Source organism: Engystomops pustulosus, chromosome 1, assembly GCF_040894005.1.
Source record: "Engystomops pustulosus chromosome 1, aEngPut4.maternal, whole genome shotgun sequence".
Lineage (NCBI taxonomy): Eukaryota > Metazoa > Chordata > Amphibia > Anura > Leptodactylidae > Engystomops > Engystomops pustulosus.
Window position 1 is genome coordinate 236,520,787 of NC_092411.1, and position 15,603 is coordinate 236,536,389.

At 38.0% G+C, this 15,603-nt stretch overlaps 1 protein-coding gene across 3 annotated transcripts in view; it reads left to right on the forward strand.

The window, feature by feature from the left end:
• Positions 1-8,967, forward strand: part of NR3C2 (nuclear receptor subfamily 3 group C member 2) — a 237,031-nt gene extending 228,064 nt beyond the window's left edge. For all 3 annotated transcript variants that reach the window (XM_072121586.1, XM_072121578.1, XM_072121593.1), the window contains one exon: positions 8,366-8,967. In XM_072121586.1, the coding sequence (XP_071977687.1) occupies positions 8,366-8,521 (156 nt within the window). In that variant the 3' untranslated portion in view covers positions 8,522-8,967. The remainder of the gene's footprint in view (positions 1-8,365) is intronic.
• The last annotated feature ends 6,636 nt before the right edge of the window (positions 8,968-15,603 follow it).

Genomic DNA, 15,603 nt, shown 5'->3' on the forward strand with positions numbered 1-15,603 from the left:
GCTTTGCACTGTGTTGCACTAGTTCTAGGTTTACGCCAAAATAATAAAGAGGCGGAAATAACCCTGTGAGACTTTTTAGCAGTGAAAAGTCTCAACAAATCTCAATGTGACTTTTTTAAGATTTTTTTTTATTAGTGTCACAACAAAGGGTCTCAATACTTATGACAATGTAAATTTAAGTTTCATGTTTAATAAATTATTAAAAAATATCTACATTTCAGTTTTTTTTCTTCTAAGAATGTACATTAATGAGCAAAAAAAAAGAACTTTTTTGATCTTACCAATTGGTTGCAATGAAACAAAGGGTAAACCCACCACAATTCATAGTCCTGGCTAAATAAGCATGTGCCCGTCCTGCTTAACAGCCATATAAGCAGGACGGGCACATGCTTATTTAGCCAGGACTATGAATTGTGGTGGGTTTACCCTTTGTTAGCTGATAGCAACTGTAAAATGAAACTGGCAAGGTATTGGGGACACCAGCAAGTCTATATATTCGGAAATAGGTATATCTTAACAACACGTTCAAAATGCTATGCTCTAAAGGGTCCATTATTGTGACTGACACAATAATCACACAAGTCAAATAGAATTTTTGCTCCCTAGGGTATTTACGACTATAATGCTCGACTTTTTATTAATATGTATGTATGGTAAATCATGGGACCAGTCCAGTAACTTCATTCCCTCACTTACATGGATATTCTGTATAAAGGAATTACAAGTCAAATGGTGACTTGTGAGTTGTCTTGCAACTCACATTTAAATGTCATTAGGTAGTTCAAGACCAATAGTGCAGTCAAGGTTATTCCAAGTTTATTTCAAACGTAAAAAGTAAAATTACTAAGAAAGTTCAAAGTATTGTGGGAATTATAAACTTCTTTAGACTTTTCTTTGGAGATTCAGAATCCCTGCATCATGTTTTATTTTGCACTGTAGCTATTTTGGAAATATTTATTGCGGATTTGTGTGTATGAAACATTCTTTTTTTCTTGGAATAAAAGTAGAGATTATCTTTAAACATACTAGAGATTGTGATGGTATAAAGATAAATACATGAATAGATATTGTTTATGGTTGTATATGTTGGCGGCATTAGTGGCCAAGTGCTTCACAAAAAATAGTGCAAACGCGAAAAATGTTGAATACATACACTACTCACAAGTTTTGGGTGAAATTTAAGGAAAACTTCACACTGCTTATTCATATCATGAAATTAGGGTATTTAAGTTGTGGCCTCAAACTGTTTGTTGAAACAAAAGCCAATAACAGTGGTTCATTTACCACCACAAAAATATTGCCTCAATAACTCAATAAGTATTTGTCTGCTGTGAAATGGCATCCACTCTTCAGGTCATTGAGGTTCAGAGATACACAGTTACAAGCCTTTACACACCTATTAGTTTACAATGGAATTCAGGTCTGGAGAAAGTGCAGGCCACTCCATTTGAGGCTCCACAGTCTCCAGCAGCAAAATCCAAATGATGAAACTTCGAAGAGCTGGCGCCATGTCATCCATAAAGATGAAATTGGGCCTGTGTTGTTCACATAGAGGCACAATAACTGGATTGGTGATGCTATTCAAGTTATATGTCTCTGGCTTGTCATTATACCATTCACAAAGTGCAAGGGCACCAACATCTCCAGATGACAATAGTGGCTGGTTTATAGCATTCTCCGTGATGTTTCCAATATCATTGGCAGCCATCATTTCTGCTCAGCATGAATTGACTTTCATCAGTAAACAGCACTGCAGCACACTGGTCCGTCATCCAGAATAGTGGTTCCCTTCCCCATGCAAGACAACGATACATTGACAGCTGTGCCTACTGGAGTGGTCAGGTACCATTGCAGGGTGTCTGATATGCAGACAAAACTGATTTAAAGGGTTTAAATGGTCAGATGTGACACTTTTGGTATCAGTGAGGGATGTGCCTAAGCATAGTCCACTCTCTGTATCTCTGTTGCAACCTACAGATGACACTCTGAGGCACTCTAAGCTCAGTGGCATCTTCCATATGAGAACATCCTGCTTGAAGTGAGGTACTGTTGATCAGTTGTTAGCAGTTGTCCTGGTTTCATGTCAAAATGTTAACAGCACGATGAGGAGGACTGTTTAAATATAAATTGAACAAGGATTTAGGCATAAAGCACGTGTTGTGTCACATTAAGTTCACCTGTAAAAGTAACGGCACAACTTGGGTTTATTCTGAAATTTTACCCAGAAGCCAAATATTGGTGTATGGTGAGTGGTGTATTTAGTTTCCTGAAATTTCTTAGGTTTTCACACGGAAAAATGTTAATAAACCTCTTTTGAAGCTCCTTATACCATGTCTGCAGAAAAGCAGATACAGTCTGACATAAGTGCCTATATTCTGACAGTTGTTCAGTTGACAGTTGTTCAGTTACGACGTATAGGAGCAAGCATAGGGGGGCAGCAAGTCCATCTTCACTATATATTTTTATATTAAGGTGCGTAGTGTCCAGGCTGTAGATGGCTGCTATTATCTATAGAGGCAAGTTCTGTACATGCAAGTGGGATGATTTGTATTTCTAATCTAACATTTATTAAGCTTCCACCGGTACAACTGACCAAGAAATGACAGTCACTTAGATGTCGCATGACGGTGTGCCCTCTGGTCTCAACCAGGTTTACATAGAGGAAGAGCTTTAGGTTTTTGGCAAAACATTTTGTCCTAATTTCATTTTAATATGCTTGCTCTGTATGTTGCAATGCACAATACAAAGTCCTTTCTTTATATGTTGGATTCTGCATTTCCGATTAGTGGCTTTTTTCCAAAATTAGTTTCGTCATCATTATCTGGGAACAGCACCCATTGCTCACTGTGAAAAGTAACACTACAATGCAGTATAACGGTATATCAACAATATAAGGACATTTTAAGGAAATTAGCTGCTGCTGTTATGTATTAAAATTTTACCCTTGACTAAAAAAGTACATTATTTGGTAATGGAACATGAACTCTAAAGAAAGAAATGCAAATAACCATATGCTCATTTCTCGCACGTTATGGGTCTATTTTATTGAGGTCTGGTCTGAGTTTCTGTATCATTATTTGCACTGTAACATTGATCTCTGTGTTAGATAATTTCATCAATAGGGTCTATATGTCCCATAAAAATGGCTCATACCCAGCCTGTTCACAGAAGGGGATCGCTACCACTTACATTGCATAGTGAGAAGGCAAAGGTACATTCACATATCAGCTCCACTGGTGAGCCCGAGAGCTCGGTGGGCCTCCCAGGCTCTGGATGATTGTTGCATTACACATACTGTACTTGTATTCACATAATATTATGGTTAGATCATTTAACAATTACGACATTTTATTTCTATATACTGTAGATGATATCTAGATGCAATGTCCAGCCATCTAGTATCATTCCTCTCCCACGTCCACCTTGAGGACTGCTGCTTTGTGGTCATATATTCCTGGTTCATAGAGCTGGACGTATAAATTTGAAGTCTGGTGCCTGTCAGCAGGGTGCTGACGGCCCAGAGGAACATAACAGTCTAAGGAATGGGGATCAATATACTACTACAAAAAAAATTTGTGTCCGCTGTGTTTTAGGAATTTGCTAATAAGTAATTTTTACTTGTAGCTATATAGTGGTGGACCCCAGGAATCCCAGACAAATACTGAAAACGGGTATATGACGCATGTGTGCATTGTATCCTCCACAGTCAGATGAGGAAATTCTGTATATAAATTATATATATATATAAATAGGGCATACATAGCTAGCATAGTGACTTGATATATGTAAACAATTTGTTTTAGAAAAACCCATTACTATAAGAAATGTAACTTAGTCTGCACTGGAATATGCAATGGATTGTTGTTTACCTCATTACGATTTCATTTTAAACTTTACACCTTGACTTCTGAAGAATTCCAATAAATTGTTTGCCCCTGAATGACTTTAAGAATGTGCCAGAATTTTCACTTATTATTTCTGCAAAGCAAGGAAACTGGGTGAATTGAATATAAACTTGCAGAAATTACTGGCTTTACCCTTGGCAGATTTCTTCGAGAAGGCACCTTTTGTACTGTTGTCATATAAATACAGTGGGAAGATACCAAAATAATACATATTTCAAACAAATCAATAAAAAAAAACCTTGCTTGGCATATTGTAGGCTCGTAGAGAGCCGGGTGACTCACGCTTCCTGTTCGTGAGAGGTAGATGAGATAATAATTACTTATTTGTGACTGATGTGGGAAGGAGAGTTGTGCTTCTCTTTATGTGAGGTTTCCTGCTGCCGCTTTAAAAGAGTGAAGTGAGAGTGACAACACGAAGACAAGATGATACTGTTATTTTCCAACCATTCAATAGATGATGTAGTCTGAGACACTCAGCCCCATTTACTGACAAAAAGCTTTACCTGTCTGATGGCTGCAAATATTAATGACCTCCTATGAAGATGTATAAAGAAAAACCAGAGTGGTGTGTAACACGGTTCATATAATGCACTACATAACGTAGAAATCAATTTTTATTGTAAAGCATAATTATACAACGAAACACCATAAAAACATTTAAAAACACGTTTCCATCAACGTGTAAAATCAGGGTATGGTTCCGATACAACCAAAATGTATAACCCCTCCACACTCTCCCTTTACAAAGTCAAGTGGCAAGTAGAAAATTTACATAGAGATAATCCCATGTTCAAATGCCAGTAGGAAATTCATGGTTTAAATCCACATCAATACCAAGGCTCTAATGGCCCAAAATATACAAAACACTGACACTGAGCAAAACATGATATAATGCATACTAACTTGCCAAAGAGAGTAGTGTGGGACTAAAAATGCCCCACGCGTATCGCCACAGAGGTGGCTTCCTCAGGGGTTCATCTCCTATGAAGATGGCATCAGCAAGTCACATTGCATGTCTATGATTTTTGTACTCCTGATTTCCTCGTAAGACTAAGGCTACATTCACACGCCCGTATGGGGGAAGTATATAGGGCAATGGTCGCACTGCGCTGTACAGGAGTGGTACGGTGCACCACACATGGCGCACTGTTCTGTTCCTTAGCTGGGTAAAAGATAGGACGTGTCTGCTGTGCTACTGTCATGTGAATGTAGCCTAAGAAAGGGTGTTTTAGACTTAGAGACACGCTACTGATTAGAGAAATGGAATTGTGTCTACCTCAGTTGTCCTCATCTGCTGCTGGTCTCAACTCCCATATTCTTCTTATCTGTGCCGCCACCCGTGGCCCCGCGCTTGTTTAATGCTGTATAGCCTCATTCTCCGGTCCTGCACTGCTCTTCCTCAGGTTTTATTCCCGATGCCTGCCTGTACCACTGGCTTCAGTTCTAGTGTCTGCAAGTTCCCTTGGACCAGCGATCTTGTGTACCCAATCTTTTTAGAAGTACATCAAGTGTCCCCTTGGCTCAGCCATCCCCGCCATTAAGAATTCTGTGAAATACAAGGGGTTCACTGGGACATTGCCCTCTGAGGAGGTGGGTCTCATGGCACAGTGCATTCACATCCTTCGCACCGTGACACTTGCAAATTTCTATTTCACTGAGAGCCAAGTACTGTTTTACTGTTCACCGTCTCACATTAATTTGACAGAAAACTTCTTTCCATGTAAACCTTAAGGCATAATCCTGTCCTTAAGCCCACCTCCCCACTAACATGCTTTCTAAGGCAACAACAAACAGATCCTTAGATGTCATCTGTTACGAACCTGTCATGCAAACAGTGCAACCACAATCGCATTCTGCCAGAATAGGTAAGTGGTGGTGAACTAACATGTGACATCCCTGCGGGCTACGACCCTACCTACAGCTGATCAGACTGCCCTGATAAGGGAAAACCCTCTATCAGGTACATGCTCACTGACTTCCTGTTACCTGTCTCTCTGGGTCCGAAGACACAGAAAAATGTAAAGCCAATAAACACAAGTCAGGGAATGCGGGGTCACACAGGGGGAGACAGGACACAGATAGACAAACAACAGATAATAGACAAACAAGCAAAGTCAGACAGAACTGAGTTAAATCCAAGATGGTAGTAAGGCACTGAAATAAATAGTGACCTCTGATGGAACCTGGTAGAATATAAAGGGAGTAATGGACACCGCCCCCAGCAACTGACTATTTCAGACATCCATCACTCAAGCCACAAGGGAGCTGTCAATCAAGGCAGTCCTGGTTGTGGTTTTCCAACACAGAAGCTTCAAACCTAGTCCCATTCAGAGCAATTCAGTAAGTTCTGACATCAGTGTGTAATCCGTTGCCAAGTCATACGTCTGCGAAAACGGTCTGTGCGTCTTCAACCATTGTTTAGACAGATGATGTCTCTAGTGTGTCCAAACCTCTTAAATGGTTACTTGATTGTATTACCCCACAATTGATCTGCAAATGTGGCGCCCATATTTTTCAAATTCTCATGGAAAGACTTAAACCACTAACGTGGGCAGGAATAAGACCTGCTATGAGTTTTATACAGCCTCCAAACAAATATGTGAAAAACCATGTTCATGTGTATGGATCAATTGAAATGAATGTGTCGGTGTCCCATGCTCAAAAAATAGGGTACGGGCACAATAGGATACAAAAAATGTTTGTTTGCATGAGAGCTTAGTCAGAACATAGTGGGTAGCTTTTGTAGGCTCGGTCATGGATTGTATAGTCAGCCAATTTACAATACTGTACATAGCCATAACTTCCCCTGATCAGCAGATTGTCCAGACTGTTTCTATCTTAAAAGAATTACATGATTTCCAGGTCCCTATTAGTGGGGTCTTCTGCTCATGTGTCATGTAGCTGCTTGTCATATCTTACAGAGAGTTTAATCAACTAAATCTCACACTGTTTAATGCTATTAATCAACTAACTTGAAAATGCCACAACTTCAGAGTCAAAATGAGAAATGTCAGCAATTAGATTGGATGCTTTCCAAATATTCTCTAAATTTAGCCTGAGAGCTGCTCACTAACAGTAATTTGGAGTTATATGGAACATTCCCATTCACACAATGGAGGTGGACTGTCAGTGCTTTGTACTGGACCAGCTTTGGGTCAGTTGGGGTATTAGGACTTCCCTAATAATCGGAAAATACAATGCGTGCAGACGAGTGTCATCTTGTTTCATTGCTGAGTAACATTGTTTTCCAATAATAAACTACTTCCAAGGTAAAATCCACCCAGGCTGGATACCAATCCAAACTATAATTATATGGATATAAAACTGAAATAGCTATCACAGAAACTTCCTCTGTCCCCAACCCCAACAATTACTGCCATGAGTTCATGCGTCACTTTATGACTAATATGTCAGCAACATGAAAAAGGCTTCTCCGTGCATCTGTATGTTAGCCAAGTCAAGGTTAAGATGAAGACTAATACTTGTCAGGTGCTAATATGAAGACGCTGTATGACTTATCATCACTCTTACTGAGTACAAGGAATTCTCCTGACATGTCATACCCTGTCATCCCCACTCATGCTACTTTCTCCGGATCTGCTGACACATGCGGATAGTGAGAGTATTATTCTGTGTCGGAGTGAGTAGGATTCTCAACACATACATGTGTCATGGGAGACTCTTGTTTTAGTCACATGTTCAATTATTTTATTATAATATGCTAAATGGATCTATGTACAATGAATGCTTTGTAGGTTAACATAGATTATTCCGCTGATGTGTAAACTATTATTATTCTGTATAGCCTAATTTTTGGTTTTTAGCTTCAAAAATGTTTGAATAATTGCTGTAGAGTATGTTCACATCTGCCCATTGGGATTGGATAGGAGCCTTTATCACATATTTAGTCAAGAAAGCTTCTGATAAAGTGACACCCACCATGATGGAAACCTGATCAATAGTGAAAGAGGTCCTATTGGTGCCAGATGTGTGGATCTGGCAAGGACAATGGTGGACATGTATCACAGCTCATAAAAGCCTTGGAAAAAGTCACAGTTCCTGTTACAAGTCCAGGAACTACAACCTTTACCCTTAAGTCTCCTCAATGCCAAGCTGGTTGCCTGCATTGGCGTATTAGTTTTTGCCCTTCGCCAGTTCCTTTCACGGGTAATGGTGAAGTTCTACTCAAGGCAGGGCCTGCTTGGAGGACTGATCCCAATGCATGGGAGCCCCTTAGTATATCAATGTGTGGGGGAAGGGGAAGCGCCACTTCTTGATAAACCCCCCCAAATTTTTGTTCTATAATGAAAAGCGGCAAAGGAAGGAACCTTTTCTAGTCTTAAGACAAGCTACTTCTACTTCTATTACTACAATGTCTACTAGAGTATTATTACTGTTCTTCTTCTACAACCACTTCCTTACTTATATGATATTGATTATAATTCTTTCCTCTATTGCAGGTGGTCGGAGATTTATTGGAATTCTGCTTCTACACATTTAGGGAATCTCAGGCACTCAAAGTGGAGTTTCCTGCGATGCTTGTGGAAATAATTAGTGATCAACTACCAAAGGTGGAATCTGGGAATGCCAAGCCTTTGTACTTTCATAGAAAGTAACTGGAAGAGTCTTACAGGAGAACTTTGCCTTAAGTTTCCTCTTATGTTCCATACCCAAGCTGGTTCCAAGAAATGACTAATGTCATTCAAAAAACAAGGACGTAGATGAAATAATAAAAATAAATCGCACTGTTTGGGCACAGAAGACATGCCAGGAAAAACGAGAGCTGCCGCCAGCACCCCAAACGCTTGAAAATTTACTCCTATTCCTATGGATAAAAAGCCATATCTAGTCAATAACTGATTCATTTTGATATTTTAACAATGACATTTTTCGAATATGCCATGGAGTTTCTGGTTTTGTTTGTTTTAATCGGTTTCATGGACTCAGAAAGACTTTTTAAAGGTTTATCCTCGGTTTGCACACAACGTATTTGGTCATTATGGGGCATTAAATATTCTTTTCTTGTATCAAAAAGAAAAATAAAAAATGCTATTGTATAAAATATTAAGGAACATTTGATGTTGAATATCACTACCCATTTGTGGCATTAGTTGTCCCATGTCATCATGTTGCAGGATGAAGGCCCTGGCCGTTTTTTTTTAATTTGCTACAAAGTTGAAAAGAGCACCTAAAGGCACGGATCAGATCTCCTCTGCCATATACACATGCAGCGATTTTCCTACAATCCCTAGTGTGAAATGTAGACAGAAGGAAGAGAGAAAGATGTTAAAAAAATGCCCCAATCTAGATTTTAATGAGGTACAATGTGCTGGCTTTACGCAGTCTATGCTGTACTGTATATTGCTGTATATGTATAAATTGTGAAGGACTTGGATCCAACCATGTATGGTGATTTTTGTAAATGAGACGTACAATCTAATAACTACAGATGAATGGAGAGCATAGGAAAGTATTTTTGAAAGAATTCTATTTTGATGGAGAATATTTAAGTACTATCTTTGTCTAAATAAGGTAATTTTTTTTTTGTAAAGTGAAAATGTTTTGCATGGATTCTCAACTGTTTACAGCGTATTTAAGGAAGGGAAAGCTGTGCCTTTTTAGCATCATATCTAATTTACCATTTTGCAATATCTGTTTGTAAATAGACTCACTTTAACCCCCTTTTTCAGTTATATTTAAGATTTTCTACTTTTTCTGTAAAAAGAAAAAAAAGTTCTACTTTTATGTGTACCGCTTGCGAGAAATATTGGAGCACACTTTCTAGGAATCCTTCCTCTTTCCTTGTGAATTACACTATTTTAACCTTCAAGGTGGAGTTACTGTAAGTATCTTGAAATTAGCTAAATCCTAGGTAAAGGCTTCCTGAGAATTTACTGAATACAAAGCCTTTTATGGGATGAAATGGTTCCTATTTTTGTTGTTTTTTTTTTTTTTTTAAATATGAAAGGAAAGAGAATGTCTCCATGCATCAGTTTTTAGGGTTATGAGAAAGCGAGGCATGCCAAAAATGAACTTTCTAGAGTGCACTTTACTTGCTGTATCACATTATGTAGAGTATATTGGGGCTCAATCTGGTTGCCACGCCTGTACCGGGGGAAGCCATTGGCTGGCATGTAAAGGATCCTCAGAATAAGATGTATTTTGTTAGAGAGCAGATATATTTAAAAATATAATGTAATTTTTATAATATATGGCATTACCATATAGTATGGCTAAGTTTGCACTTACCAAATAATGTTCATACATAAGAAAACTAGAAAGATGCCCCCTGCTCTCGCACAAGATTAGACTTTTGGCAATAAAAGGAATTGGAACTTGTAAAATGAGAAAGTTTATAGATAAATGGAGTTGTGGATATGAGAAATCGGTACCGATATTGAGTTTTCGCTGCTCAGATTCTTGCATGTTTCTATGGGAATAATTCAAAAATATGAATTTAAAAAAAATTAGAAAATGTATACAAAAGAAGAGAATTAACTGTAATAAATGATGTGCAGTTGAAGCTACAAGCTCTCTTGACCTTCTATGATGAGAGGTGGTTATTGTACTTGCACATCTCATCTCTTTAGCCTGTAGGTTGGGTATATGGCACATTACACACTTTATTTTCATGTGAAAAGAGATAATGGAATGTTTTTTCCTTTGGTCCAAGCTAGTCCCAAAGAACAGTCACATAAAAAAGACCCAAGATTGTCTTAAGCTGCTGATTAGTAATAACATGACAGCTCTTTGAGTCATTATTTTTATCCAATGGGTTACAGGGAAGTGGCATCTACATTGAATACCCGCGTTGGCTCAATAAGCGGTATTCTCATCACAGAATCTTACAATCTTATCAAATGTTTTTGATGGAACATCCATACAATTTTACACGGTTTTCTATTAACAAGGAATTAGGATGTATAAACTTTGTCATTGTGTCTTTGTGTTATCCTTAAAATGACCATGTTTGAGAATAAACAATGCTACAGTCATTGACCATTCTTTCTAGATATGATGTTTTCTCGTTCTTTATATAAGATTAGATACAGGTGATGTAAAATCTTGTCCCTTCTAACACGGCTGGCTTGGCCCTTCAGGGAGCAGATCTGTCCATCAAAAAGTGTTTATTGTTTGATATCACAACTTTATTCATGCAACTGTCACCTGGGCCTGCATTTTCAGAATTTCTTGCCCTCCAACATTCACATTTCAAAAAATTGTATATTGAGAACTGAACTAAACATCTGTTCATTCTGAGTCTCGGAGACCAGTAGGCAGGTCCTCATAGTGATTCACAATTATTTCCGCAAAGAATAGTCTATCATTGTGTAGGAACACTGATAAGTTGAATAAAATATTTAAAGGAAATCAACCACCAAAAGACACCCGCTCGTCTTCATCTTGATCCCGGCAGTGTTCTTCGCTAGTCTTGACACACCAGGATCACATAGAAAAGAAACTTATAATTAGAAGCACGGAGTGTGGGGACAAGATGTCCGGCGCTCTGTTCTGCATGCCCCCACACCTTCAACATCAATGCTGGAAGATGTAGGTGACGTCACGCGAGAGGTGTGAAGAGGGAGCATGGGAGAGGGAGGTGCAGGGTAGTACATAAATAGCAGCCCGGAGTACCAGAGATCTTGTCCCCGCGCACCCTGCTGCTAATTATAAGTTTCTTTCATCGGTGATCCTGGCGTGTCCAACTTGGTGAAGGACATCAGCAGGATCAAGATGAAGACGAGCAGGAGTGAGTATCTTTATCTGGCTTTTAAGTGGTTGACTTGCTTTAATCTTTTCCATGAAATCTCTGCTACTTCTACTTTATGCTGCTTAATAAATAGAGCAGTATTTTCAATATGATTAGTTCATAAAACAGAAATCCCTATGCAAGGATGAGACAGGGGGTCCAGCTGCTAAATCTATCAAAGGACCTACTACAACGAGCATTGCTGAGAAAATGTCAAACTAGTGTGCACATAGTACTACATTTAAGTTAATGGATGTATTTTACTGGTTGCCCTCTGAAGTTAAAGATGGATTGCATGATTGGTTGATCTAAAAATGACTTATCCTGTGATGGTATCCTTATTAGTGTCTATTTTCTCAATGCTTGTTAGGCCTGCACTGTTATATATCTGTGAAACTTGATCGAAGTGATATCAACCTAGTAACATGGCAAACTTATCCTGATGTGATTCGAAGTTGCTTATTTCTAAGTTTCTGCAACACTGTGTAAGTAGTCACCTTGGGAAGATCTGAAAGACAATTGGGGATCTAATAAGCACCCTTCCTTAGTCTTGATTCCCCCCTTTGCCACAGCGAAGCTCCTCTTAATGTATTAAGAACATTTTATCTGGCAGAATGCCAAACCTATAATTTACACCAATTTATGTTACAAATAATAATAAATCTGGCAGGCACAAGACCACATGCTCCTTGATCCCCATCCTCATATTTCCACTATGCAGAGAAGTGGCACGTGGGAACCAAATGTGACAAATATTGGAACAACAAATCCATTTACAAAATTGTGAGTTTTATAAACACTGAAGTATATAATTATTTTAACTAATAATGTGTTTTCAGCATAGCCGGTGGTAAGCTTTCACACATTGAAATTTAGGGACTGCTGCTTGTGTCAAAGTTCTTCAAATGTTGGAGGGTATGAAATTTTAACAAAAAATTAAAGAGTAGTATGATATTGTTATAGGTTTCCAAAAACACTAAGTAGTGTTTTTTATACAGAAATAATTGAATTGATCTATTTTTATGATATGGAAAAGAAAGAATATTAGTCAAAAAAATAGTCAAGTAAAATATTTGTACCAAAGAGCTGTCATTAAAATATGCACATGAACGAGTGAAAACGAAGGCAAAGGGCAATACCAGCCAGATATGAATATGATTTCAGTAGTTTCCCCCCCCTCACTACTCTTGGCAGCCCATTTAGTCCATTACTAGCCCCATCTACAACAAGCACTGAAAAAAGCGCATCCAGAACTGCTTCGACGTTCAGCCAACTTTACACATATATCATAGCAGGGATGGAGAACAAGCCACGGGAAGATACTTTGGGATCCACCATGTCTAGGTCCTCTTTCCTCCTATATTTGTGGCTCTTGCACGCATGGAATTGTCAGTCTAGCTTGAAGATGTCAGTGGATATGGAAGTTTTTTGGGGAGTTTTCAGCCAAAGGATTGAACTTTCTTCTTGGGGTACTAGAAAAAATGAGATCAAATTCCCCCCACTACAATATATGGAGGCTCACTAGTGCCATTAGTAATACAATTCAGGTTGGGATTTCTCTTTTTACCAATAATTTTACAAGCTTAAAGAAAATCTACTATCACAATCCATCATGATAAACCAGGGGCACCATGATTTCAGAAATCTTCCTATATTTGTTATCCATGGCCTCCTACCTTCTAAAATCAACTTTTAAAATTAATCTGATAGGGTCTTACCTAGCCTCTCTGTGATTTGGCTTTACAGGCTACAGGTTACAATGTCTCACCCTCCACACTAAGAACTTTCTGCTCACTGCTGACTAAGGATGAGAGCAGAGATCGCAGAGCGGCTAGGGTAACCCCTCAGGCTTATTATCATGATTTTAAAAGTTGATTTTAGAAGGAGGAGGCAATAGATAAGAAATATAAAAAGATTACCACATTCACGGTGCCTGGATCTATGAGTAATTGTCCCTGGTTTATCATGCTTGATGGTCGATTTCCTTTACTGCCTTGGTTCTTACATAAGTTATTAGGAGATGTAGATTGATTACTTCAAAAATACCCTAGAACCTTAGAACAGATAATCCAGTACTAATAAACACTATATAGATTATGTTTAACATATTTGTATAGGCAGATCCTCAAGTGGAAGCAGACGGAAAAGGGACCTTCCAGGAAATTTGCCTAGGGGGCTGGGGAAGATGGGATGAAGTTCCAGTTCTGCTACTCTGGTGCTCCCCTTTAGTCTGTTTACTTGGATGCGGTGATGACATGATGTAAACAGTACATACATGACCGCTACAGCCCTCGGTGGCCCCATCCTGGAAAAAAACCTTCAAGACAGTTCTTGGAGATACATTTTATACACTGGAGAAGAACATTTTGTAGGAACATTAGGAGGCCTCTCAAAGAATTGCACATGTGGAGGGGGCAGACAGGTATATAAATCTGCATTGTTCATCTTTTTTGAGTGATAGATTGGAGAAGTCTGTACTCAATAGGTATACCACTGGCAAAAAGGCAAAAAGCTTATGTACAAAGCACTGCACACCAAAAAATTCTCTTCATGATTTGCACATAGTGAAAAATGTTTGGCGCCTGATACTTTATAGTTCTGGAGATTTTAGGTGTTAAGCAGCACAGAGATGGTATATGTGGAGTTTGCCAGACAGCGATGGATTGGATACATTTCATTGTGGTTGTCTTTCTTACAGCTTTTTACGACAGGGTATTAAGATACTGTACTTGTCACTAACCTGTTATTCTACAAAGGACAATAATAACTGTGTTTTCTTGCTGCTTAAACACTTCTGGTGGGAAATCTTTGTCGTACATCAGATTCAATTTTTAGGTTTTATTCAAAATTGTTGACTTTTTAAGTTTTGAGCATTAATGTCTGCAATCACAATGTAAGACAACTCTGAATATTTGGATATATAGCAGGCACCCAGCAGTCAGATGGAGAACTCATGGGTCCTTGGTACTTGTATTATACAGGACCCCCTTATGTCTAAAGCAGCAAAGTGAGTATTTTATAATCTCCTCCTGCTTCTAGAACTATTATTTCTTAGATTTCCTAAATTGATATTAATTACCGCCGTATTTGTATTGCAAAGTCATTTCAAGTGGTGGCGGTATGAAACATCATGAAAATTGTGTCAATTGTTTTTGTTAAAAACCAAACTCCATTTTTATTTTGACGTTTTTTACTAATAAAAACTCCTTACATTACCTCTTTTGTTTCCTCTTAATCGCCGCTTCTCTGTCATTACTTTGAGCACTACTTTTCATGTCAGATTTGTGAAAAGCAGCAGATATGAAAGTCTTCATTTTCTACTTTGATCATTTTAGTCTTTCATTAGTTGCAATGCCACCAATTTCAGGTGATGGCAGCTTTAGGATTGAATAATATAATGGCATTTAGTATTTTTTTTTTAAGTTATTTTTTTTTATTGTTAACAGATTTTTATGTTAAGATGCTTTACATTATAACATTTGTGTGCAGGGACTTGCTGAGCTATGTACAGTTATTGAAGTTGGTTACTGTATTTGGTTTCATATTAAGAAAATCTTATTGCATTTATGCTACTTTTTGTTCTGAGTTTTCAAAAATGTATTCCAAAAACACAAAAACAAATCATGTTACACAAAAAAATAATCCATCACAGCTAGTCCAAGAATGAACTTTATACAAACACACACACACACATATATATATATATATATATATATATATATATATATATATATATATATATATATATATAATAAAGAGAAAATGGCAACTTTTATTTTTACTTTTATTCAAGTGACCACTGCAACGTTTCCAAATAAAAGTACAAAATTTTGGATGGCATCTTGGAGTGTTGCCATTTTTCTCTTCGCTATTCATAGGATGGACTTGCACCTGAGTAGCATTTTTTGCATGTGCTGCTTCCTTTTTGGATGGGGTGTGTGTATATTA